The 27,772-nt window shown below is 35.0% G+C and overlaps 1 protein-coding gene across 2 annotated transcripts in view; it reads right to left on the reverse strand.

Annotated features, from left to right (window-relative positions):
- The window catches only part of LOC132911156 (neural-cadherin-like), a 105,710-nt gene that overhangs the window by 13,467 nt on the left and 64,471 nt on the right, over positions 1–27,772 (reverse strand). For both annotated transcript variants that reach the window (XM_060967576.1, XM_060967567.1), the window contains exon 2: positions 1,125–1,268. Coding sequence is in view for 1 of the 2 variants with exons in the window: in XM_060967567.1 (XP_060823550.1) it covers positions 1,125–1,268 (144 nt within the window). In the remaining variant the exon portion in view is untranslated. The remainder of the gene's footprint in view (positions 1–1,124; positions 1,269–27,772) is intronic.

A 27,772-nucleotide genomic window follows, 5' to 3' on the forward strand; every position in this document is an offset into this window, starting at 1 on the left:
GGTAATTTACGATTTTAACAGCAAGATTTATTAAAATGGTCAATCTTTGAATTTTCACTGGGAAAATTTCCCCAGGGACCGCATTCAACCATAAGTAACGGCAACGTTGGTTTCCCTCTGACATCCTTTCTCATTTACGGAGAAAAAAAAAAGAAAAGAAAAGAAGACTGTATCCTTAAATAGGTTCTATTAGAAGGTAATAAATCCATACGTCTAAGTTCTTAATTGTGGTCCATCGGATAAATATGTTTCGTGACTTTGCTCCAACCATCTGGTATTTAAAGTTTTGTAAGCAGTTTATGCGCCTTTGGACCCGAGTCGCGAAGGGGCAGATGGATTTTAGCGAAACTTATTAGCCAGGTTAAGGATACAGAACTTCGAGACGATGTACAAAATCGTTATCAGGAATAAAGGGAAGACATACGACGCGAACTTCATCGGTACTCCGTCAGAGCCGATACCTTCGATAAGCGAGAATGATTTTTCTAATTGTTTGATAGACGACGACATTTCTATTTATTAGAAAATATGATACTATATATGTAGTTTAATATATGTTGAGTTGATTACCATGACATGAATATTTTTATACAAATTGCAACGTTTATGGATTACAATTTTATGGGAACTTCTTATTCTATGTACGAAATATCGTTATTTTAATATACAGAATCGCATTTTATTTTCATATACGAAATATCAATTTGCAATTTACAATATCGTCGCTTTATAATATTTTTTCACGGAGAAATAGAAAGAAAACAAACTGTAGCTGTTTTCATACAGCAGTATTTATCTTTACTACGGTGAAACAGCGTTGTTTTGTCACTAGAAAAGTAAAGCAAACTTTTCAGAATATTTTTCCATTCTATCTCTTTTACCACGAAAACAATCTTCCCTCGAAAAACTTTCGAAAACTTATAAAACCAGCAGTGCAAACAATTAGCTAATTAAATATTGACACATCTCGATTACTTTCCTTTCTTAAAAACCTTTATTCCTGATACTTGGCGTTCGAACGAAACGATTACACGCCTCGGTATTCGTTTCTTTTTACGAGCTACAAGCTTTAGAAGTTCATCAAAGTGAAAAATGATCGCGTATTTGCATATATGTTCACTTACACTCGTCGTGATCTTTGGCGGTGACAGTGAGAACTGTGTGTTGTATATCCTCATTTTCGTCTACTTCAGCCTCGTAGAGGCCTTTGTCGAAGTAAGGCGGATTGTCGTTCTTGTCAGCTATTCCAATACGGATGAATTTCGTCACTGAAACAGACAAAAGGCAGGAAGACACGTTTAGATTTCGTTCCATTCTCGCTACGATATGAAAGTCAGTGAATATGGGTTGCAAAGTAATCCCTCTGAAAGATTCAAAAGCCTGTTCTCGTATTTCCTTATGATATGTCTCTTCAAGATGCAAATTCGTTTCCATCCAGATTTTCCTAAGACTCGTCATATCATTTACGAAGGCTTATATATACTTGCCGATAAAAAACTAGCGAACAGCCTGTGCATCGAGTGGAAAGTTTATTTTGTTCGCTGGATAAAATCGCATATACGTACGTAGAATAACATGACATCTACTTTGAAAATTCGCAAGTAATTTCCATGTATATTGCGTGCATATTCGTGGTGCTCTTTGCCTCAGGAGTTCTCCATTTTTATACCGTTTTTTATGTTTGCGTTACAAGTAATAAGGATAGTGGTTTAATATTTTTCTTAAGAGACGTTACGTCCTTAATCTTTTTTTAACTAAGAAAATACGTCACGTATTTCTACAGTTGTTACGTTTTACGTTCCAGATTTCCATACATTCGCGCACGCACACGTGTACTTTTTCTCCCTCTCGGATGACATTTACATATATTAGGTGTATAGATGAGTTCTTTCCAACGATCAAACTTTCATTTTACGCAAAAATCGGAAAAAATTCATTTCTACACTTAATGCTTAATTTTTCTCACTTCATTTCACTCATTCTATTCGTTTCGCGTAAATATTTAACACTAGAACTACCGATAGTTAACACGAAGCTATTTCTATCAAAATCAGTGAAAATGACTGGTCTTTAAAAAATACGTAATAATAGAATATTTTTATATGTATTGTTTTATTACTTTCTTACAGAAGCATTCCATGTAGTGCATTTTTGGTATTATTAATCCATCTAGGACCATGATCCTTAAAGGAGGATCGACGCATTTATAAAATTGTAGAACCAGTCGTTTTGAGTGGCGTGGTATTTCCAGTAGTAGCATCTAGCGATCTAGCGATCGATTCGGAATTTTCCTGATAACTGATATCGTCATATCGAATGATACGCGGTAAAAATTTTCAAAACGTGTAGCAAGTTGTACGAAACGAGGAAATTGGTTAATCGGGGTTCGATAAATAGATTGGTATAAGTAGCTTCGATACAAAATTATTGTGAGTTTGAATACATAAAAAACAAAATAAAATTCATTATATTATTCTTTTAATTATCGTTGCGAAAGTCATTACATTATTGTAGTAAGGAATCAAGTAGGAATTTTAAAATAAAATTGTAAAGCCAGTCAATTTGGCCAGTGTGGTAGTTCTAGTGTTAAATATTATATTGCACGAAGAAATTGTTTTTATAATAGTTACGATTTCTACGATCTTTTATATTTTTAAGCAAGTAGAAATGTAAAAATTATATCTACTATCAAGAACGAAAGAAACATCTCGTCAACGCGTTGCAGGCACGTTAATATTAAAAAATAATATTAATCGATTTTGCTAAATGATCGGTAAGTTGCTCGAAAATCACATGCGTTTTGGATTTGTTACTAATTCCAAAATTCAATTTCGCGGAACAAGTAATTCATCTGTGTAACGTTTAGCGCAGATAGTAGGTCAACGAAACGCATACATCAGACTGAAATTTCCTACTTGTCGATTTTCATTCGGGTACGAACAAGATTGCGTGGCGTTCTCGACTTGTTCCCAGAGCTTGATATTTCACGGTTAATTTATGCAGATAATTTAATGGAAAATTCATGTTCGGTAATTTATTAGCTTCCGTTGCGGATCGGAGATTTGAGAAACCAGGTATCGATCTTCACGATAAAATAGTTAAACGAAGACAGAAGTTCATTACGAAAGCAGCGACGGGTAGTGATTTATCACGAAATCGCGGAATATGATCAGTGAAGCTGACTTTTTTTTTTTTTTTATTCATTTTACTAACCTCTCTAAAATTAAGATAGAAGAGGAAAATCTCCGTTTAAATGCTATTAAATGGTAACTTTGTTTCGTTAATTATTACTCGATTTTATACTTAAATTTTTAGGTCATAATATAATTAGATATATAAAAAGTTGCAGTAAATTAATGACGTTAAAAAAGAACGTTTTCGTAATAGATTGCTGTATTGTCATCGTATCGTATAGAAATTCAAACTTTTCTCAACAGACATCATCAACAGCTCCAAACACGCTCGTTAAAATTCCTTGCTGCGCGTACAAATTGTACAAATTAACTGCTGCAAGCATTCGCAGACTTTTCTAAATACAGGACCTAATACATTGTGAGAAACGACGTTCTCACAACAGTTTGAAAAAAAAAAAAAAAAAAAAAAATAGCATGTTTTACGAAAATGATCGTCGCAGAAGTTTAATTTTCATGATTAACAGCACATCGACAGAATCACCGTTACTCGAGAACGAAACAAATTCGAGCGTATTCCAGCGTTGATTTTCAGCGAGCTAGAATTCAGAGTGTAACTGGCTGCCATCAGCGAAACGATGTATCCGAAATACATATCTCATATCTGCGCGCCACTAATAGGCGGATTATTAAGATGAATTCTCGCGTCAATTTGCTGAACGCCCTGGATGCAGCATCGCTCCAGGCAATTTGCCTCCGCCTATCTTTGAGAGTTTAACTTCCCTCGATTCTCTTTCCCCGACAAATACCCGTCTGATTAAGTCAATTAGCGCGCCACACCATACCGAAATCGTGCTTCTGTCTTCCTGTCATTCGTGACTGGAAATCCTAAATTCCATCTGCAATTAATCCCGCTAGAAAAACTATTCGCCTCGACTGGTTGAATTTCGCGCGAATCGATATCGTTTTTTGAGGATTTTCACAGCCGATTAGATGGCATTGGACGGATAAGACAGTGCAACGAGAAGAGTCGCCTTTTGCGGAAACCAGGCTGATAAGGATTGGAATCTCTTTGAGAAAACGCTGTCTTTGTTGCGATGAAGATTCGCGCGATTCTTCGTTCGTGGAATTTGTGATATCGTGCGAGCGTACGGAGGATGGGACAGGAGTTTGTGATTGGTATGTTGGCTTTAGAATTTCGTAGAGCAAGTCTCATAAACGAATTGGTTGCGACGATCAAATTAAAAATAATTTATTAGTTTCTTGTTAAGAAGATAGGAGCACAACTTATTTTACGAAACTACGACTTGAATACATTTCTATTCTATTTATCTACACTAGCACGTATACATAGTTTGAACACTACTAGTTTTATATAGTAACGATAATTGAGTTTTATTAAATTATATTAACAGGAATTCGTTTTAATCTTATCGATTCGTAATGTATACACGAAATTAGAGAAACGTAATAACAGAAACACTGAATAAAGATATAATTACACTCGAGGAGAAATAAAAAGAAAGCGAAACGAAGCATCGTTCATCAAATGTAATCCACCATTGTCCTTTTATCTGTGTTTCACAAAAACAAACGCAATCTCTCAAAAAGCATCGTTACATCAGAATTAGAAAAAAAAAAAAAAAAAAATAAAAAAGAAAAAGCAATATAAAATCCATTTCCACCGATGGGCAGCAATAACATTAAAAAGACGAGAGGAACATTATCAAACACGTTCCCAATTCTTCGTGCTTTCACCGATTTTTTGATATTATTCATAGCCTTTCATCTTTGTTGTCATTTCATCAAATTAATTTCCGTCGTGGAGCGATGAAAAAATTGAGGTACACGGTATAACGTTTACACAGAATGAAGAACAGGCACTGAAGGAAGGCTGAGGAATTAATTATGCTGCGAGGCCCTTCCGCAGCGATTACTCTTTCCAGCAGGGTAAAACCACCCCGACTCGGCCGTAACAATTCGACGGTTTTCTTCTCTCGATTGATTCGTGACCCACTTTCGCTCGACCGTAATTCTTAATGCGCGGCTTTCCACGATTTATTGCTAACCAGAGGCGATGGGATGGTAGAGGAGCATCGAGAGGGTGGTGAAAAAAGAGGAGACGGATGCGGGTACGCCGGCAATATCCGGATTTCTCGGTCGAATTCGACCGAGTATTTCATGCGAGAGGAAGATAGCGATTGTTGATCGATGTGCTCGTATGTTCATGAAAATGTAGTTTCAAAATGTGGTCGAATTGGTTGTAGAATTATGCCAATGTGCAAAGGGAGACTTGTAAACGGATATTACATTATTGGAAACAGCTTCGTTCTTCTTTTCTCACGTTGTTTCTTTTTATAGTCTTGGTTTATTTTTAGTTAGAGCGAAAACTTCGAAATAAAATGCGATAGTGATCTAAAAATAAAAATAGTTCTATAAAACGAAGATTAAATGTCAATTTTATAGCGATGGCGCGAAAATAAATAGAAAAATGATATTCTCTACGAGTGACGCAGACGACGCTGTCGAAATTTGTTTCAATTTTCATACAGCTAATATTTAATCAGAGGTGCCATCTTTCGTTTTATTTTCTACGTTACTTTAGGAAATAGTATCACAGTTGGTTTAGCGTTAAACGTGCAATTAGAGTTTACTGCGGTACATCGGTACATTCCGCTTTACTTGCACTGCGCGATCTGTTTAATGACGTGGAGTAAAAACTGTATGTACTATCCTAGGGAATGAGATAACCTGAGATCGAATTGCGAACGAGGAAAAGTAACTTTCACGCTGTAAACTAATTTCTTTTCTAAAACTGTTTTTTAAACGTATTTTAAAGAATATTTATTAGAATAATTCATACGTGTTATTCAATACATATCCAATGAATGAACAAATTCTTTCCGAATATGTCTAAATAGAAAAAATGAACTTTTATTAAGTATTAATAGTAGATATACATTTTTTGTTTCAAGTTATCGCGAAGCAATTTTATATTTATATCAACGGTATAAATACGAGAGAAAAATCGTTTACGAATTTATGAAATGCATTTACCATCTTCCAAAGGATATTAGAGCGCTGCTGCGCCGTGTGGGAAGCCAGATTATTATAATTTACCTAACAAGTATGGTAATAAGTAACATTTACCTAGGTATCTAGTAATTAAACATCAAAAGAGCGTAATGACCAGATACCTCATATATCCAACACTAGCCACAAACAATATTAAACCAGTGCACGGTGGTCTATGTATAGATCGTTATATCTATAGGAATACCACGGAACCATGGTAATAAGTAATACTTATGCGTGTATCTAAGCGTTTAGTAATTATAAATCAAATGAGTATAGCAACTATATTTCTCGAATGTGTTACACAAGCGATATAATATTAAAACGGACGTATTAAAATTTATGTTGTTATACCATTGCTGATATTTGTTTCATGCGTTTAGCCAAATAATACAGTATCTATTTTTAAATTTTCGTAGATATTTTACATAATACTAAATTGTCGTAATTTGTATTATTATGATGTATGCAGTAAGGAAGAAAAATAAATAATGCAAGTATGTTTCATAATGCAACGGGCTAAAGTTTCGTGTTAAACTTAGTATTTTATAATTAAAATTTCATAAAAAATATTTTCGGAGAGATGTTCCATTTTTCTTGCATCTCATAAAAGCATCAATTTTTTAAAATATTTCATTCTTCCAATATTTCATAGAAAAATTTATGACCGAATTTTTCGTATGCGTGACACTAAAGTTTCATGATATTTTCAATATGTTCACTGCACATCCTTGTACTAAATATTAACAAATAACTTTCACGGAAGACTTATCGCGAAACTCTACATACGCGCTTTGTATTGATTACTATAAAATCTTCTACCAAAATTTCGTGATTTCTAATTCTTCAGAGTTAGAAAAATATATCTATGTCGATACATTTAGAACATTGTAGATAATTTAGAATTATTTTCTATCGACTCATGATCCTTTAAATTGTCCTTTATGGTAGGTTTTGATAATCAGCGAAATCTATCTTTGCATAAATAAAATTTGAAACAGGCTCGTGCCGTTTGAATTCGCTGCATATGCCAACGATCAATAGTAACATCGACAGATAACAATTTCGTTGGAGCATCTAATAATTAAAAGTCAAAAGAGCTTAATGATCCAAACAATTCAACGGAAAGGGCTGATGGTATCGCGACTCTTCTGATCGTGAATTGTGATTCGCAGTAAATATGCCGGATGCAGCGGTAAAATAAATTCGCCTCTCGCACGGCGCGTGCAATTTAAAATTTACGAGGGACAGACGTTGGCGGGGAACGCGTTAACTTTTAACGGTACGGCAATCCATACGGTGGATAACTAAATGGCCAACGTGCTACGTGACTATCTATCCGCGGCAGTGAGTGTTTGGATAGACGTACAAGCTCTCGTGAAATTTATTTGCGATTTAAAATGACTGATTCGCGAAATGTTAACAAGGACAAAAGAATCTTCGCTTAATTATCCGATGTTCTCAATTTCTTTGTTAAAATTTCATTGAAAAGGAGGAATAAATATCGCCAGTTTTACACGGCACGATTTCAATGATGTACTATTACTTTATTATTACTTATTATTATATTATTGCTATTATTACTATTAATATATTATTACTATTACTTATTATTATATTATTATATATATGTTTATATCATATTATTCGTTGTTTGGTGATTTTCAAATAATATTCTATATATCATATCTCTTCTATGTATCTAATCAAATTTCTCAAAATCAAATATAATATTCTTTATATCATATGTCAGGTAATAAACAAGCTTTCCAAAAGGTATCGTTTAGCGATAATTTTAGTAAATTTTAGTAAATTGAAATAAGAAATGTGATAGATTTAGATAGAATGACAAAGAAAACCATATGCAAGATATGTGTATACCTTTTATTGCATTTATTTAACAAATAATTTATGTGTAGAATATTTTTTAGTTCTGACAACATGATCGATTCCTGCCAATAGGCATACGTAAGTTAGAATAATCTTTAGCATTCTATGTGCGTTATCATTTTATCATTCACTAAAAAACTGGTAAATTATCGATTCAATATCAATAAATTTGTTTTATATATTTGAAAGTATGGACAAAAGTAGTATTTGATTTATTTCAAATTTACTTTCTTTTTTTTTAATTTGGATGAAATAATATTTTTTATATTGTTCGTTTCATTATCGAATTGTTGATCTGTAATATTAGTCGGAATTGTTTCGAAATTTCTTTATTTAAATTCTACAAACGATTGATTACATATTGGGTTTGGAAAAGTTGATTCAAATTCAAATTCTTTGTTATAAAAAAAATATGAAACTCTGGCTTTTGTGAAATTTTTCTCTTGTCCCATGCTCTGCTGACTATACTAGCATGAATTTTAAGATAAACACTATATGAAACCGCGGATTCATCTTTACTATTTGTTCAGTAAATATCGCGAACATACTTTAGTTGGTTATTTTACTTTTTAAACTTTCAGTTTACTCTTTTAGACGAAAAAGATAAAAAATGAAATTACGTAGTCATAAAGCTCTATCCTATTAATAAATGAAAAAGTTTATCTCAGACTTCCAACGAACAAATATTTTCCTCTTTGCACTTATTAGCAAACTAATAAGGAAAGAAGAATTTTAAGGTAAGAGGCTTCTTAAAATAAGAAAATCTTAATAAAAGAGATTAGTCTCTTATTTAAAAGAAATATTTGAAGTAAAATATATCAACGACACGAGATATTACTAGTTTCTTAATATCGCGAAACAGGTACCTGACATACTTCATGACGAATGATTTAAATTTGTCGTTACTCTTCGACCGAACGCTCTTGTTTTGCAACGCTGTACCTCATCGGCATTCGAATGTGGTTGCAATCACTCGTCAGTGATCTGTAAACTGAGCGATCCTGGATTTAACAAATGCGATCGTTAACTATTACTATTCCTGTGAGACAACGACATATCCCTCTATAGAATTTACGCGCTCTTCGTTACGACATTTAGTCTTTTCTCTAATAACAAACTGAAATTTATTACAACACGTGCAGTCATAATTTACTGAATTACCAGAAGATATTTCCTTAACGATTGGAATAAACAATCGTGGAATTTTTTGGAAAGAGAGTTCCGTAAGGCAAAATGATGAATCGAGTGAATTGTATGGAAAATTTTACTTAGTATGAAGTGCCTTCGAATTGATAGTTATCATGACCCTTAAAAAGCTTCGCTTTTTACGAGTCACGATAAATTTTTATTTTCGATAGTCTTCAGAAAGCTCGCTGATTGTTAGAAATTTCAAGATTCATCGAAAAACTTAAAACGATCCGACGAGCATTTTTACACATTTAACGTTTGATATTAAAATGTTGCTCCTTAAGAAACGTCCGAGGTGGTGCAATATGTCGGTATACAATTTGAACGATACAAAATTTAAAGCAATCGCAGCTATAGATCGACCAAGCTGCGTAAAATCTTCTGCAAGTATCGTTAACTGAACTCTGGTGTTTGAACTACCCAGAGCCAGAAGCTCTTTAATCTTCGATCCGACCGGATATCGAGAGTGACATTTAAATACATTCTGTTTTCATGAAATGAAACTTGATCAGAAACTAACAGAACTGCGCGAAACCTCGAGGGACGACGATTTCCCGTTTTTCTCGCTCACCATTTCCGCGGAAAGTCAGCTACGTGGTCGTACTACGGGGATCGTGCTACTTTTTGGAAAGTTTTCTGCATAAATCATAACGGGTTATTCAAATGTTCCGCGCGATAAACGCTTCGACGAAGCTTGATTTCCGTTGGCGCTCATTTGCAAATTTCATGCTAAACTCAGAGTCACTGTTATTCTACGGAGAAGATTGGAATTTGCAATCGTGCGCTATTATCGTTGCGATATTGATTTCCGAAAGGAAGTTACGACGTTGTAAACATCTTCGAAATCGGGGCCGATGTGAAAATTGAAATCGAAGCGCTGCGCGAGCTTGCATGCTGTAAAGCACAGGAATCATCCCGTGTATACGTTCGTAGCTCACTCGGTTTAGCTCTCTTGTTTCTCTACGAATAATTTTGTAAAAATGTTTTCCCGTTTGCCAGCTATCGGGTTTCTAGCGAAATTAATTCTTTTTCTATGATTTCACAGCTGTTCCACAATTTTGATGGACATTAGAGAATCGAGAAAATGAAATTTTCCATCTTCCAACGAAATATGAAGTGAGCATCTTCAAATATATTACAAGCGAATGCTCTTATGTGTATTTTTGATTCATTTAAATTTAGTTCAATTCTTTTAATTTTAATCACGTAATAATTGAATTTCAAAGTTGTAAAATAATTTACTATATTCGTAATATCAATTTGTTTTATAGTATGCCATAATACAATTTATTTGTTTTTAATTATAAAGCTATCAAAGCACGTGTAAAAATACAAATTTTATTATTGATCGAATAATTGATCGGTCAAATTAGAGACTATGATTTTGTTTCCAACAGTGATTCTTTTAAAAAAATTGCTATTCAAACAATTACAAGAATTACCATGCTACGGCAACACTATGACGAAATGATATAAAAACATGTATACGAAGCCTATCAATTGCTAGGAATACAACAAAAAAAAAAAAAAAAAAAAAAAAAGGAAAAATGCCCAAATACGGGCAAAAATAAAATTTCAATATCGATAACGATCGACTGATCAAATTAAATCTCATGGCTATGATTTCACTTCCATTCGATTCAATGAAACAAAAATTCCACGATTACAATAGAATCAATTTTCTCTATCTTTCTCTACCCTTTTCTCTCTCTCTCTCTCTCTTTAAGTTCCATCGACGTTAATGGTCTCTCATACATAAAAGCATCGAAGCTGCTCGTCGCGGCCGATGGCAATAAAGCTGGATGTCGTCTTGGCATGGCGCGAGTTTACAAATTTATCGGTGGACTTAAATCGTGAAAACGCGCTGCCTCGTCCCGTGTCGCCCATTAAATTCACGGAGGAACGACAGAACAAAAGTTTAACGAGTTCGAGAGGCCATCGGTTATCGGCCGATAGATCGAGGAGTTGCACAGGATGGTCGGGGGTTGTTTTCTCTGTAGCGTGACCAGCAATAGCTACACCCAATGACGCCACGCTGTGGACGTACAAAACGCGTTACTGGGCTACGGTGTAAGAAATCGATAAAGCCCCCCAATCCCACTCGCCTTCTAACCCCTTTCCGACCACTTTCCAAGCTCCAACGGTCCGGAGAAGCTTATCCTTAACCGCGCCCTCCCTCGGATCACTCGATTGCTTTCGAAAATACTTGATTTCTGTTGCTTCGAGTCGCTCTCGCCATCGTTCATTCGATACGAGCTCGAGGGAAATGTGTGCGTCGAGGAAATAAAGAACGGTGACGGAGCACGCTTACACAAAGGGTGAGCACTGAGCAATCGTTTAGAAACGATTCGCACGAAACCGAGGTTGGATCATGGCCAAGGAAACGATTAATGTAAATGATTAGGGTGGCCTAAGTTCAGGATAATTTTACTCACATACCATTCGACCAGCTATGAACGTTTGCAGTCTAATAATACCGACGATATTCATTGGAGTACCTTTGATATTGTATGAGATAACAGGAGATATTAGGCTTTCTATGTAATGTATTTTAGAAACGAGTGAAGAGGAAGACCGTACGGATGAACATTAAACATTAAGTATAAAGTGCGAGACCTCGGATATTCTCATAAATCATAAACTTATTGTTTAAAATAATTCCATTGTTTCAGGATATTTAGGAAACAAATTACATATTTTCTTCAGGATACAAGATATTAAAATTGTTAAAAGTTTTCTGATATCACATTTTAAAACTTTATGCAAGTTCTATACCTTCTCGTAGCGCGTGCAAACAGGATTAATTTTAAAAATATAATTGCAAATAAATAGCACGTATACGATATAAAAGTATAAATACAAATAAAGAAAAAAGTAATTGTATATCGTTAAGAACGCGGGATAAATATTTGGAATTAAAAAACACAGATATTGGATCTTTCACGTAAATTCTATACATGTTCTGAAAGACGTGTTCAGGCTCTTCTCTGTTTCTCCGATCGTTTCCAACATTAGGGGAAAATCTTGGCCATTGAATCGCACGTTGAATGTAAATCGTATAGCGGGGAAACAGGCGTGTTAAATCGTACGTGCGTGCATCCGAGTTGTAAATTCGAGATTGAAAATTTAAGGCACGGTTTAGAATTTAGGTGAACTTTCGATCGACACGAGAAGGGCCAGAGTTGAATGAAGACTAATGGATCTCATCGATCTTTCTTTTTTCCCTCCCTCTTGACTTTCCTACTCTTTTCTTTCCCGCCTCGCCACCTCTTGCGACAGACTTCTGAAAAGAACGAACTCGAAACCTGATTGCCGCGCTTTTCGCTTAATTGGAATTGTTTGCAACAATGATGTAATCGAGTATCCAATCGTGCGGAGATTGCTTGCAACGAAAGGAAGAGCAGAGAAGTTGGACGAGGTGCGAACGAATTTTTTTCGCTTGTCTTGTTAGCGTCGCTCCGGACGACGCGATTGCCCGTGAAGTTTCTCGCGTTTCACCGACCGGGAAATCATTTTCACGTTTCCCATTCGTCCGTACTCGGAAATAGAGATAAAAAAATGGGATGTTCAAAGCGTAGAAGTGGATGCACGATGATCCGACAGAACCGATATTGTATTAAGTTAACTGCGATAATTTGATGATGAACGAATCTATGCGATTTTTTACAATCTTTCGCCTAACTTGTTCGAGCGGTTAAAAGATGATCAAAAGATTCTACGCGAAGATTATTTTCATTATTATATCTTCTCCTGATATTTGCAAAATATAACAAATAAACTGTAAAACAGGTGAAAATAACGAATAAACAATAACTCATTATTTGTTGATGATTTACTTTTGTCCAGTCTGGAATTAACCAAGTTAAAGTATGCTTGTCAAATCCTCAAAATTGATTTTCTCGAAAACGAAACGAAGGAGTGCTATACCAAACTTTTTCTCACTTCTTCACGTAGAATCACCCTCTGCCCGGTTGACTATTTCAACGATTTCTACCCCACCCTGTACATAATAACAGGAAAAAGAACTTTCCCACGTTTTGATATCTCGTAGCCGTCTATAGTTATTTAAAATTTCAATTTATAAATCCGCGAGGCATCTAACGTTGAAAATATTCTAACGTAAAGAAATACCTAAGGTTTGTAACTCAACTTATCCACATTTTCACGGAAGAGTTTTGACTTTTTAATCGCACGGTTTCAGTTTTCAAGAGCTGGTTCACATCGCTTTAAAGTTCATTTGAAGTGATACGTATTTAACGACCATTCCCTTTCACACGAATCAAGAAGAAATGTAGGTTGATTGTGTCCTTCAGTCTGCTTCTCACAAAACTCGCGTTCGTTATATTTTTCCTTAAGCTCGATGCAAGAGATACGTATGAGCTTTTATACCAATAACTACGTACTCAACGGATGTTTGGAAATTTATAAAAAAATAGTAGCGTAATTACTATGTTATATATTTAACATACAATACATTAGCAATCACTTGTTTAATATATTTTAATTATTTGTTCAATTATAATTTCAAATAACTTTTCATAACGTTTAATTTATTTCTACGGCTAACGAGTTCAAAGTTTAGTTATATTCGTACTAGGAACATTAATTATCTATATTTTCTATTACTACGACCGTACAGTAATTATTCATACGTCATAATGGTTTGCAATTTAACGATATCTTTCATAAATCAATTACGATAATAGAATTTGTGCCTAATGGCACTATCATTAATAATACTGATGTATCACCAATTTATAATATCCATTAGTGTAAACGTTCAATTACTACAAATATTATACCATTGTATTATTTAGCAAAATGTGCTATTACGTATAAATCTACAGAAACTTTGAAAAAATTTCTTCGCATCCTTCTCATCGTTAGGACGCTAGTCTTTGAAATAATATTCACCTTTATCGTCGGTTGGATACCAAAGGCATTCAATCGTACAAGGTAAAAGCACGACCCAGGCATCTTTCATAAAAATCCCCTTTTGCAAGAGTATCATTCCTCAAATTCGTGACCTAAATCCCTCAAGTGGCGTAAAAAATACAATTAGATACGCTAACCACTTGAAGCGGCCTCTGGTAACGTATTAATCCCCGGTCGTAAATCAGTGCAACGTGGCAAGGAGACGAATCCTGCAGATAAGACGAGCGTAACGAAAGATTTATAGCCTCTGTAAGACCGTTTGTTCAACTATGAACCCTGAAGCACGTGTGTCGGGACACGCGGTACCCCGCGATTCACCGCGCGAAGATGAAACCGCGGAAAGAAAAAAAAGAAGTACATAAAGTTTAGCCAACGAGAAGAAAACGGGGTTCCTGACTTAATTTCCTTCCTGTTTTCCGTAGAAATAAATCTCCGGTGATAAATCCGTGGTAATAAATTGCGCGGGAAAAATAGTGTCACGTGCCGTCCGAGCCAAGTATATCACGTCCTCGCTTACGAGCCGTGCACCTGTGTGTTCATACATGCCACGTATATATAGGGTGAACCTGCGACCGGTCGATTCGATCGCCTTGCCATTTGCATGGGTAAAACTGTTTTCAGATAAAATCTAGCTGGACCGGTGTGTGCTGTCTCTGCGTAAAATCTCGTCGCGACCGGATCTTGTTTCTGCAACGAGGCGGGTTCTCGGTGAAGTTATTACTGCGCGCCATGTTTTATCCTGTTCCTTTTTTCAGAGAAGGGGGATTGTTGCAGACGAATCGTTTTACGAATTGTAGTTTAATCATGGTTTGTCGTGCTATTGTAGTCGACAGTGTCAAGTTTTTGCTTGGTAGTTTTCGGTGATTCCAGGATTTGCGATAATTTGTGGAATTTAGAGATTCCATTTAATTCTTAGGATCGTACATAGAATAAAAAACACACGAAGGGAGGGGATATTTTATCCCAGCTGCCAATAACGTTAGTTTAAACAATAGTCCTTATTGATTCAAGACTCGAGACGTTTATGCGATTCTAAATACCCAAATAAGAAAGATAAAAATTAAGGGCATCTGTTAATATGAAATATTTTGATACATATAATATTAGAGTTAATTGCTATTTGAACATTGTTAGCTTCATTTAGATACTATTACTATTCGCCTGTGGATTAATCGAACTACCATGTGTAAGGAAACAACGGAATATAAGATAGTTTCAATGTTATTTTTGAAAAACGATTATTTCTCGTTGGATTTAGCTTTTGTACGTGATATCGAAGATTTGAAACAGAATAGATTTGGTTAATACCGCGTAAGATAGAAGAGACTATATTTAAGATTAAAGATACCGTTCCCTATTACGAGATACGGCAAGGAAATGTTCTATATGTTAACACAATATGCCATACTATTACTATACAGTGTTTTTTAAATTTTAGTTTCCAAATTAATAATTCTCCCGTTACATTTGATATTAAAAATGTTATTAATGGAAAAAATAAACGTTTTTGTCATATACTTTTTCTATAATTTTTTCAAAATAATTTATACATCGTTTCAAATTTTTTTATGATATTATGATATATATTATATTATATTATGATCGATATTATTTTTTTAGCGATATTATGATCAACTTTATCTTACGAAATATTGGCGACATAGTGATTTTTTCCCGGAATAATGCTAAAACCTTAGGGAATTTACAGAAAAAAATAAATACGGAAGAAACTTGTTCGACCCACATCTTTGTGCAAAAACTTTCCTTCGACTTTGTGGTTAGTGCGTCTTATCGAACCACTTCGATCTTACTAACATCAAAATTCTCGTTCTATTTCTATAATAAAGTCCACGAGCATGTGGAACTTCGATAAAGTATTCTAGTAAATTAGATAAAACTTTCGAACTACAGCAGAACGTGTCTTATCGCAAATTCTGCTTTTCAGAAATTACGATGATCCTAGAAAAATATCTCGTTTTCTATCAATAGAATACCTATTAATAGTTTTTATCGTGTTTGATCAAAGACGAAAGTATCGAATCTTTTACTGAAAATATTCCATAGCGATCTTTACATTTAGTATAAAACTTTTCATAACAAATACGCGTGTCCCAGATTGTTAATTCGTAGCATATTGTTACTTCTATCCTGCGTATTTATAAGAAAATATGCAGAAATAAAATGTACCTCGTAATAAAGATTCTTTTGTTCTGTTGGAAACTTCAATCAAGACCTTGTTGACCGTTCCTTTTCCTTTATTTCACGTTTTTACGAAATGGTCATTCCCGCTGTGTTCGCTTCTGTCCTTTGTCCGTTCACTCAATACTCTTTGCTTGATTTATTACGTTCAAACTCGTGTATTCTAATCATTCAAAAGACCGTAGCAATTGTAACGTTTCAATTTCGCTGAAACTTTATTTATACATAAAAGAGGGAAAAATATTCGGCTGCCTTCAAAGGTTTGTGCAGTTACCTTACCAACACAAATATTTTATTCTATATTATAATTGAAATAACAAGCGCAAGAGAAAACGTTAAATAAAAGAGATAGGATGTTATGAATGTCATAATGGAAAACGCCATGACGCATGTTACATTTTAATATTAGATCAGTTACTTACAAGTTTCGTACGTTGATATACGTGGACGTTAACGTCATTATGTAATTTCAGTTGGTAGATTTCTTTTATATTTAGATCGTATCGTTAATTGATCAAGTATACCTATGTATGTATATTTTATACACAAATATTATATAATAGTTGGTTTTAAAAAAAATTGTAAAACTTATTTAATATTCATAGAAGAATTTTTATTTCATCGTTACCCGGCAACTCATCTCCTATAGTAATATCATAAAGTATTCGCACAGAGCTAATAAAGTTGCATAAAGGATTTTGCATCCCATTGCTTAACCACCCTTTTTCCTCTCGCGTTACATCTTTTGAAATTCAAATCACAGAAAAATTTGTTCCAACAACCTTAACGAAGTTTTCTGAAAGAATGTACGCTTTGTTTCATACTTATCAGCGTTTCTCTCGTGAATCATCGTACCGACACGAAATTAGCCGAGACTGAATCAGAGGCATCGTGGAATCAAAGTGATATCTAGAATTCGCAACACATCCCTGTATGTCAGGAATTTGCTCGGAATCCGTGGCATCGGGCGAAGCTGCTATGATTCGAGTGTCGAGAACACGAAATTCGAACCCCCAACCATTTTGACACACAATGTGGCTCCTCTGCAGTAGCAGCAGCCTATCGCGAGGTAACATTTTATAGGAAGAATTATCGGCAAATTCTGGAATCCGCAAAATTTCGTCCATCGTGCTCCGCAAAATTCTGATATTTCTCGTGGAATTTTTCGCCTCAAAGGTACAGTTATATCGCAGAATATACGCGAAGATTGGCTTCGTTTTGCTTGCCTGGTGGAACGGTGTAAGCGGGGGCGAAAAATTGTGTGGTAAAAACGACGTTCTGCTTTATAATCTAATTTATGAGATTGGAAAAGTAACTTGGCTTTGGAATAAATTGCAAAGTTCAAAAGTGAATGATTAGAAAAGGCTTGACTTGACTATGAAACAATATCGCTTTAGGATAATTTGCTTGATGCTGTTTCCTCGATAAATGTTGCAGATTGTTAGAAAGTTAATGTAACCATTGGTATTTGATCTTCAAAGTCTACGATAAGCGGAGACCAATAAATTCCCATTGTGGTAGATTCAAGAATCCAAAAGCGAATGATTATTAAAAGGATGACTTAACTGTGGAACAACTTTTGCCACTCTAAGTTGCATTATTTCTTAATACATTCGTGATAAATGTCTGAAATTGGACATGTGAAAAATTGTAAAAACTAGTGTGACTTGTTCATTGACGTTCGAAATAGTATTTGCATTTTAATGGCATAATTTCAAGCGATACTTAACGTCTATATACGTGTGTATTTCTTCGACGAATTTGCGTTAATGTCGTCATCCTTTAAAATTATTGTATTTTCGTTTTAACGAATAGAAAGGTGAATATAACTGGAGTTTAGTTATCTATGTTTTAGAAAATTACAAGGAAAACGTTAGAGGCACTGATAGGAAGCGGATAAATTTGATGACAATTACGATTTAATGGAAACGGATGTAACATAGAGGAACGCTACTAAGAGACACAATTTCAAGCTTAGTGTCGTAATTAAGGTGTTGAGAACAGTAACAGCACAATTTATGAACGACACTTTCAAGGAAAGCTAAAGCTCACACTAATTCGTTACCTGCAACGTGTTAAAGCTCCTGTCGGAGTAATGATTTATCTTCGTTCGTATGCACAATAACTTGTTTTGTATCTCGAGGGCAATGCTTAACGTAACGTTACGTGTTCTTAGATATTTTATTCTAAATAATAAAAAAATTCGAAACAATTTTTCAATTTGAATAATAATAAATTTGGATAATGGCAATTGAAAAATTGCAAAATTCGTTATCTGCATTTATTTATCTATTACTATACAATTACTTACGTAAAGCGTTGTACTGCAGATACAGAACGACTTATTACGTATAAATAGGAAGGAAAATAACGTTAACTAGCGCCAATACTTTCAGACGAAGTCGCAAAAGGGGTATTCACGATCGTTATTACGTCTCACGTAACGTACGACAAAAAGAAGCTCCCTGTTTAAAATCATATTGCGGTAATACCAGTCAACTTGGAGGACACGTCATGAATAACAGATATCGGACGAAAAGTACGAAGAAAAAGTCGGGTTGATTAAACGCAGCTGGTAACCCGGTGAATTGCGGCCACAGCCCTCTCGTTCACGAGACGATTATTTATTCAGCTCGGGAATCGCACGACAAAGATCGTCGACGATTCGTCGAGGGTTCGTCGTTGAATTTCCCGGGCGTGTGCCATCAATCTCCTTCGGGATCCACTTTCGCAAGTTCGAAGCTCGGTCTCCGCCCCGCAACTTCGTTTTCCGCGGCTGTTCGACTCTTTCGTGGCGAAGAACGGGGCCGAAGTTCAACTACAAACTTGACGACTCATCTTGCCGCATAATGGAGCCTAATTACCGGGGCATTGATCCAATGAATTAGGACACTGTAAAAGTGTCAACGGCGCGCTGTCGTAAAGCCACGGGTGCGGTTCTCCAGCGAACTTGAATCTAGGATGGGGGATAAAGGAATGAGAGGAATTGACGCCGGTTACCGACACCACCTTACGAGCAAACTTTTTAACAGCAGCAATCTGGAATTTTAAACGATCCTCATAGCACGTCGCGAAAGGAGTCGACCAACGAGATTTATGACCACTGCACTGACCTCGCAGCTTTTCTCAACTTCGTTGGAATTACACCGATGGATCGCGTTTCTCCGGAATATTCGTGAACAGAGAGAAAAATGTGACTGTGGAAGGGATAAAAATGGGAAGGGACGATGAAGAGGTGGAAATAGAAAAGTTGGAGATAAGAGAGCAAAAGAGAAGAGACGAGCGAGTGGGAGGTGGGCAGAGATATGAGAGAAATGGAGTGAAAAGGAAGGAAGGAAGGGAGAACGAAAGAGAGAAGAAAAATTGACTCGGAGAGAGACTTTCTCGGTGTCGTGGTTAACTCCTTAGTAATAAAAGAACTATGTTTAAGCCTCTCGTTTGTCTATCAAACACATCTATCGATGACTTCCTCCAGGCACGTTTTTATCGAGCCATTCGATTGCTAAAGGAATAGTGCGATCGACTATTGTACCTGTCTCTGTTTTTGCGAATTGAGATGAGAAGAAAGGAAGAAACTTGTTTACTCCTGTGTATCTTTGTCGGAAATGAACGAGCACTCGGAAGTAACACAACGAAAGCTTTAAGAATTGACACTCGATGATGTTTATCTCTATTCCAACTATTTGTTAAACGCTTGCTAAATATGTGTAAATAATTCCTAACTTTGTTACATTCTATTTATTACAGGAAACGTCATATTTAGACTGTTCTTTTCTCGGTATAATTAATTAAATAACACTATTTAAATACTGTTGATAAAATCTTCCAACAGTAAGCTTTCCTTTCATTAAGAATCGAAATTTTCAAAGAACGTCAGTGGAATCCTGTTCTCTTATTGAACTGATGGAAAGTAGGAAATATTCAGAAAACAGACAGTATCGGGAACAAAAGGGAAGTCAGTGAAGAAGCAAAGGGAATCGGTTTTCGTTAACGATGAAAATTTGCTACCTGAATAGGATACATAGGACATGAAATTTCGCGAAACTTTCGAGGCAAATAGAAGGAAATTGCAGAAAAGTTGATACTATGCCATGGAGATATTCACATTCTAATCGAGAAAATAACCACGCAGAAGCACGCACACTGTCGTCGCGATGGGAATTGCCGAAGACACCGACCATCACCAAGGGAAATAGAAGCTTCGGGACGGGAAGCTGTTTCGATATATCCGTTTTCACTGCTAAGAAGCTTCGGGTAAGATGTTCGATCTCGAGACCAATATTGGCAACGGCTTTTCTGTGATCGCGTACGAGCTTCTATTACGTTCGTCTTACCGTACAACGTAGAAAATTATTCCCGTAATTTTACATTTCTAACGTTGCTAGTTTTCTAACTTTCAACGAAGGGAAATATGAACTCTTAACTTTGCATCTAGCGATTCTTTCGTAATTGCTATTATCCCGAAAAAGTCATTTTAATTGCAAGTAATTTAGGTTAGAATTTTGCCTCGTCTTTTCTGAGATATCTATTTGAAAGAAGAAGGAAGAAGCGAAAGAAGTTGTAAAGATATTTTCGATTAAAAAGCTACACGAGTTACTGCGATCGGAATACTTACATTTACTTCTTTATTTCTTATTTTCTTATTTGTATAAATCTTATTTTATGAACCAGTCATTTTTGCTTTTTCAATCTTCAGGTTTCTATTTCCGCGGAAACTTTCAGTTCCATTGGTATTACAGTTCTTATTATCTTTTTAATTATAAGATACACGAGTGCGTAGGATCGTGAAATGACACGGATAACGGATAAACTGCTAATGCAAGGCTTATGTGGATAAAGAACTGTTTCGCTCACAGTAAACGACTACCAGTTCTTTGTTGTACATACAATCGTTTAGTAGACGGGGTTAATCATGCTTACCTGTGATATGGCATAAATAGGAAGTAGCTAATCTGTCGTCGTACACGCTTGGAATAATTATAATGGAGTAGATAATCACTTCCCATGAAATTGCGATCGTTGCGTTAGCACCGCAGGCTATACTCCTCGGTTTATGGCACGCTATACAACGAACTGATACTCTCATTAATATAAATTTCGACCTGAAGTATTTGAAATATTTATCTGTTTTTTAAATAGTTTAATAAAAGAAAATTAGCTGTAAATTATATCTAGCATATCTTTGACTTTTAAATGTAACTTTAAATGAAAAATTTATTAATATATATTTTGATGAATGTAATTGTTAAATTTTCAATGAATTTTGGATTTAATTACTTTACATGTAGTATTCTGATAGACTTCTGTTCGTTTTTTCTTTACTTCAAACAATTTATGTAATTAATCTTGGATAAAATTTCAGCATCCTTGCACCATGAAGCATCTTATCAAGTAAAACAGATTTAAAAAAGTTATTCTTTTTTCTAGGAAAAAGTTTTTCCATTAAGTAACAAAAGTTACAAAAGTTCGAGAATCGTGTGTCATCCTGAAGGTACGAATGCTTTAAAATTCAAGGAAAAGTACATTTCATTTCGGCTTAATGCTTTTCAATGTCTGCAAAAGTACAGTTCCAAGACTTACGAATAAAAGATGAAACTCTACTTCACGTTATATACGGTATGTATTTCGACTTAACCTTTAAATGGCCAATTCAATTTCAAACCTCAAGTTAGCTGCCTAGAGCCTTTGTCATTTACAAAGTACCTTCTCGAATAATTCATGATTTTCCGACTGAAATCGACCGACGAATCAGTTGCATTTTTACGATACCATTCAACGTGCAACAATAGTAACTCGTTTAACAATACATTATATTATATCCAAGAACTTTTCTTTAACTCCCGTTCTTTTAAAGTACAAGGAAATTCTCTTTTTTTGGTTATTTTATTAATGCGAAGGAAACCTTATTCTTCAAACTTTACGAATTTTTTAATTATTTGGATAAAAAGATTATCTCAATGAAATATTCTGAAATAATGGTTGGTATAAATTAACGATTTTTTACGGTATAATAATCTCAATATCAAAGAGTACATTATAAAATCGCGTTTAAAAATTACATCTGTCGATAGATTGTGTAGAATGATACGTAGATTCTAAGAAATTACAAGTTGAAGCTTGAAAAATCACAAACCACCAATAGTTGAAAAAGACCGTATTATTATTATTTTTCCTCGCAACTCGTTGCATCGCCATTACGTTAAATACAACTTTTCTAATTGATAGAACCTTAAAATTTACGTTCAAGCAACTTCGCCTTCGACATGATATCATACAAGAACTATGAACTTAAGATCTCATTTACAAAGACGTATTTAGCTACGTGAATCCAAATTACCTAGTTCCATACATACATATTCAGCCTGTGATACACGTAAATACAAATACACGTGTCTCGCATAATACCGTGCCAAGTAAAATCGATGTTCCGCCCCGTAAAGCTCGGAAATTCGTGCTTAACGCCAGATCATTGTTTACGATTCCTCGAAATATTCTCTGTACCGGTGTTCTATTAAAAATGACGTTAAAAGCGTTGATTACAGGGCGATATAATTAAATCGATCACTGAACATGTCATTTCCCGGTTCATCCATTCTTAAAGAACACAGATTTAAAAGAAAAAAAAAAAAAGGAACCAAGAGGAGAAGAACAAACGAAACGAAAGCAGAAGACAGAAATGAAATTCTTCGTGCTTCGCTACAAAAAATGTTTTTTTTTTTCGATGGTATTGCATTTTTTGCGATACACCGATCTCTGACGTGAAATTCGACGAACGAGCGCCAGGATACATTTAATTTGATAACGCGAGTTCTATTCACAGATCGATGCCTTGTAATCTGGTTATATCTGTTGGTGGAGGTACAGAGGCTTCGGAGATAGTCAACATCGAGCATCGATCCCATCAGCTGTTCAAGGGAAAAACATTGTATTCACCGAATCCTGTTCGTTGGTCCCGCAGTCACCGAATATGCCACAGAGGCAACCGTACACCACTGTACCGTCAGTATCACCAATAATTTTTATTTTCCGCAAAAATCAAACTCCCTTTGGTTATTTCGTTTTCCTCTTTTTTAAGTGAATGTTACAACGACAGCAACGAGAGAGATAAGCGAAGCAATATATTTAATTTGCATTTGGTCCCCTTTTTGCTCCTTTTCTTGGTACATCCGTGGGATAATTTGGCAAAGAGATTTGAGATTTATGGAATTAAGGGTATGACAGAAATAACAGGATAACTATCTGGTACCGAGTCTTGGATTCATTGAAATTTCTGAATGAAAATTTGTGTGAATTGTTGATGCTTGAAATAGTAGGGTAATTGTTTTAATATAAATTACTTATCTGTTAAAAGTAGGAAGAATGACAAGTACATTTTAAACATAAATGTAAAGTATAAAAATAAATGTTAAGAATTGGTTTATGAAAATAATTTTGCGTAAAATTTGACTAAAAAAATCGCGAGATCTCGTTATTTCTAGAAATGTTAATTTCTGTGTTATAACTTCTACTTATAATACTTATAATTACAGTGAAATTTTACAAAGATTATGAAGTAAATTTCATCCTTAGCTATCCTAAGCAGTGTCAACTGAAACTTCACTGCTTTCTGAACCAGAATGATTTTCAATAATCACCTTTGATGTAAATTGTTTTCAGACTCGTGGTTAGTTCCAACACTTTGAAAGTGTTTGAAAGTTTTAAGATATCCAGGAACTTTACGTAGATATTTCGTAGTTAAATTGCAGAAGATAAACTCTTGCACGTCCTTTCCTTCACTTTGCGTAATTGTATGTAAAAAGGCACGCTTTAATCGTTTATCTGCTATAAAGGAAAAAGTTTTACAGTTTCCATCGCAGCTATCGTACGACTCGTTTCGCTGAATTAAATTAAAAGCTCTCGCCATAGCTCTATAGCTGAAGGAAAGCATAAAATGGCTATAAAAAGCATTCTAAAGAAAGAATTTTTTTAATGCGTGGAAAGAGAGCAACGTCATAAAGTACTTTCAGAAAATTAGATCCAGAAGCGCAGAGTCCAACGTTTGACACGTTTGGTTCGGAAACTTTTGAAATTTTTAACGGGCCCTGAAGTTCTAGGGAAAGAGTATCAAAGGATCGGGCATTAGTTGGCTCGAAGCCCTCTATGATTCTCAAGACTTTATTCACGAAGGTTTCAAAACGTTCAAGATCCTTCATCCTATTAAAGACTTCGAAGACCTTCCATCTTCCCGAGGTCGGCGCAACTTTCGATGTCCCAATCAACTAGAGAGCTTCGAGATCTCGAGGAGCTCTTGCTACTGTTCGAGATAGCACGAAATTGCGTATTAATAAAATTCTCTTAGACTGCGTGTCCGACAAACAGAAAACACTAAATTGTTTATATGTATATGCAGCAGAATAGAACGCGTATCGGTTTGTGATATATTCATCCTATTTGATACTAATATTTGTTATACCAGCCTCTTAGGTACGAAACCGATCGACTCTGCTTTCCATGAAGTTTTTATTTTCATCGACCAGGTACATAGTCAGGAATTAGGATTCGGCTACGATTCAATATCTTGCAAAACGGAGGATTTATTTTCATAGATTTATTTATCACAAAGAGATGACACGAATAATCCAAAATTCTAAGATGAATTTGGGAAAATAATATTTTTAATTGTTATTTTTCTCTACATTTCAATTTATGGAATTGATCGATATGGCTTCTGAGAAGCACGCGTGATACCTCGGTAAATTATTACCGTTTTAAACGGAGCATTACGGATCGTAAAAATTGACTACAACTAACAAAATCCTACAACAACGTGAAACATGCCTTTGGAAAAACTTAGTCGTTTGAAACTAATTTATAAACGCACTTATTTTTCTTTTGTCAGCCATTCGGTGACGGCATATCTCGCATAATAATTTTATTAGACGGAAGAACACACCGGGTGCGTGCACGTTCGTTCACTCGAAGTTTGCACGTAAAGCGTTTCGACTGTTTCGCCCAACGAGCGTTGCATTTTAATTTATTTAAGTTGCACCGGTCGAAGACATCCACGAGAGTCATGGGGTAACCTTTCGAGGAGAATTTAACGTTTTCTCGAACAAAACGCGTCGCGACGCCCAACGCTTTTATACGATCGTTATGAACGTCCTGCACTGAAACTGGAGCGCAACGTTTCTTTTCTGTTTGCGTACGCGACGTTTCCGGTGCGCGAAAAGGTCAATGAAAATTCTGGAACCCGTTTCTACAAAGTTTCTGGCCGCGATAAATTATGAGATAAGACAAATCGAATGATCCTTGCGTAAATTAACGTTTCATTGACCAATTGAATTATTGGTACATAATTTAGAGAGCACTTAGAAGCTTGTACGTGACGATGAAGTTTACTTTGTAACAACATCGTTTGCTTGTGAATGGTGGCTGTCACAGATCTTAGAATGTTTGAATTTTGTATTATTCGTATTTTTATAATGCGATATGACTTTTTAAATTCCTATATTATTATTATTACTAGTATTAAACCTTACAATGTCACATATATTTTCTGTTAATCTTACTTTTATCGATGTTATTGTTGAATTAAGAATCGCATGCTTCTTAAAGTATATGAATTTCGTTACAATATATGTTCCAATTTCTTCTTCTCTGATAATAGTATATGGATATTAAATTGTAAATTTCATCGTATTTAACATCGTTACAATTTTCTTATTTTTGTTAAATTTTGATATTCGTAAGAATTTATTAAGCGTTAATTTTATTCAGAGTTACTTTTTCCTTTTTTAGTTATCGACATACGATTTAAATTGACAATTAAAATCAATTTTACTGGAAGCATATCTCTCGAAGCATTATAATTTTCCCTTACCGTTCGTCAGATGTTATTGTCTCAATGATAAATCTGTTTTCTTTTAAAAAGCCTGCTTGTTTACCGGCAGCTGTAGTACAATTTAATAAATTAAACGAGAGGAGTATACATTTTCCTAAAAGAGCAAGACAGTCAAGACAGTCTCCCAACAGTCTTATAGCCACATCTGTTCTCGTTCCTTCATTAATTATCGTTATTGTTTTTCTGTGGCTGTCAGTCTAAAATATTATATCCCACATTGGCATTGTTTTTCTATGACAAGCACACGAATCGTCATGTATTTTATTATATTTTCTCTTGGGGATCGTTAAAATTCAATTCGTAAAAGTTCCACTAGGAAAAATTTATCGCTTGACTTTCACGATTATTTTAACGTATAACTGTTAAAATATTTATTGTTTAAAAATGGAAAAATATGTATGAAATATAACTGTATAATTTTACGATTTTAAAACGTATTAGCGATTTCTACGTATAATAATTCTGCTCTAATTTCCGATGTTTCAACCGTCGTTAAACATCGTTACGCGTCAAATATTCAGTACGAAGTCATTAACTCCAGATTTTGACATCGGAGCATTAGCAATGGTATCATGACACGGATGTAACTTGTTACTGTTTGTGAGAGGTGCGCTTCAATGAATAGGGCGCGCGAAGCTTTGCTCGTTATATAGAAACAAGTGAAACTTCCGCCGTGCGAATTCTGCGATCTCGCTATTACAGGAAGACAGAAAATACGAATAGAATTTTCAACGTGACGTTTAATTAAACTCCGGAAGAGAAAATCAGGCCGTTCAATTATTGCGAGTACGTTTAAGATAAATAGTTGACTTGCCGGCGAATATTTAACAGAAATACCGTATCGCAGATTGGTTAGAAATTTTCATCATTCGTACAATTTTTCACTGTTTCTATTTATTTTGTAATGTTATCTGTAAAAGCTTCGGAATTGAATTGCTTTTCGCCGCTTTCAGGAGAAGTTAGTCCACTATGTTTCGCCATTTCTTCATTTCTTTATTTCTAGATCAAATTTCGTCTATTCTATCGTAAACGTGTAACGTGTAACGTTTGGTGTTTCTTATGTATCGAACAGCTTCGTATATTTAACGTTTTCAACACAGAAGAAATGAATTTATATCCTTCTATAGCTGTAGAGAGAAATTAGTGATTCAAAAATGAAACTTATCTTAGAAGAGCACATCGTATATATAAATATTTGACGTGCTCTTTTAAGATAAACGCGAACAAACCTATTTCTCAACGTACTAAATTAAACTATCTTGATATCTCTGACTTTTACGGTCATCCATATTCATAAGAAACTTTGTTACAAGTATAAAGACACCATTTTTCGTTATGATACGAACGGGTGTTATCGAAAAACTAGAAATAATATCGAATATTTACTGAAAATAGCTTTGAAGATAATACTATGTACTTCCCTGGCGAGATTTTAATCAATTCCAAAGGTCAGCCGCCGGCAGAATGCGCCATT

The sequence above is a fragment of the Bombus pascuorum genome, chromosome 1 (assembly GCF_905332965.1).
Source record: "Bombus pascuorum chromosome 1, iyBomPasc1.1, whole genome shotgun sequence".
Lineage (NCBI taxonomy): Eukaryota > Metazoa > Arthropoda > Insecta > Hymenoptera > Apidae > Bombus > Bombus pascuorum.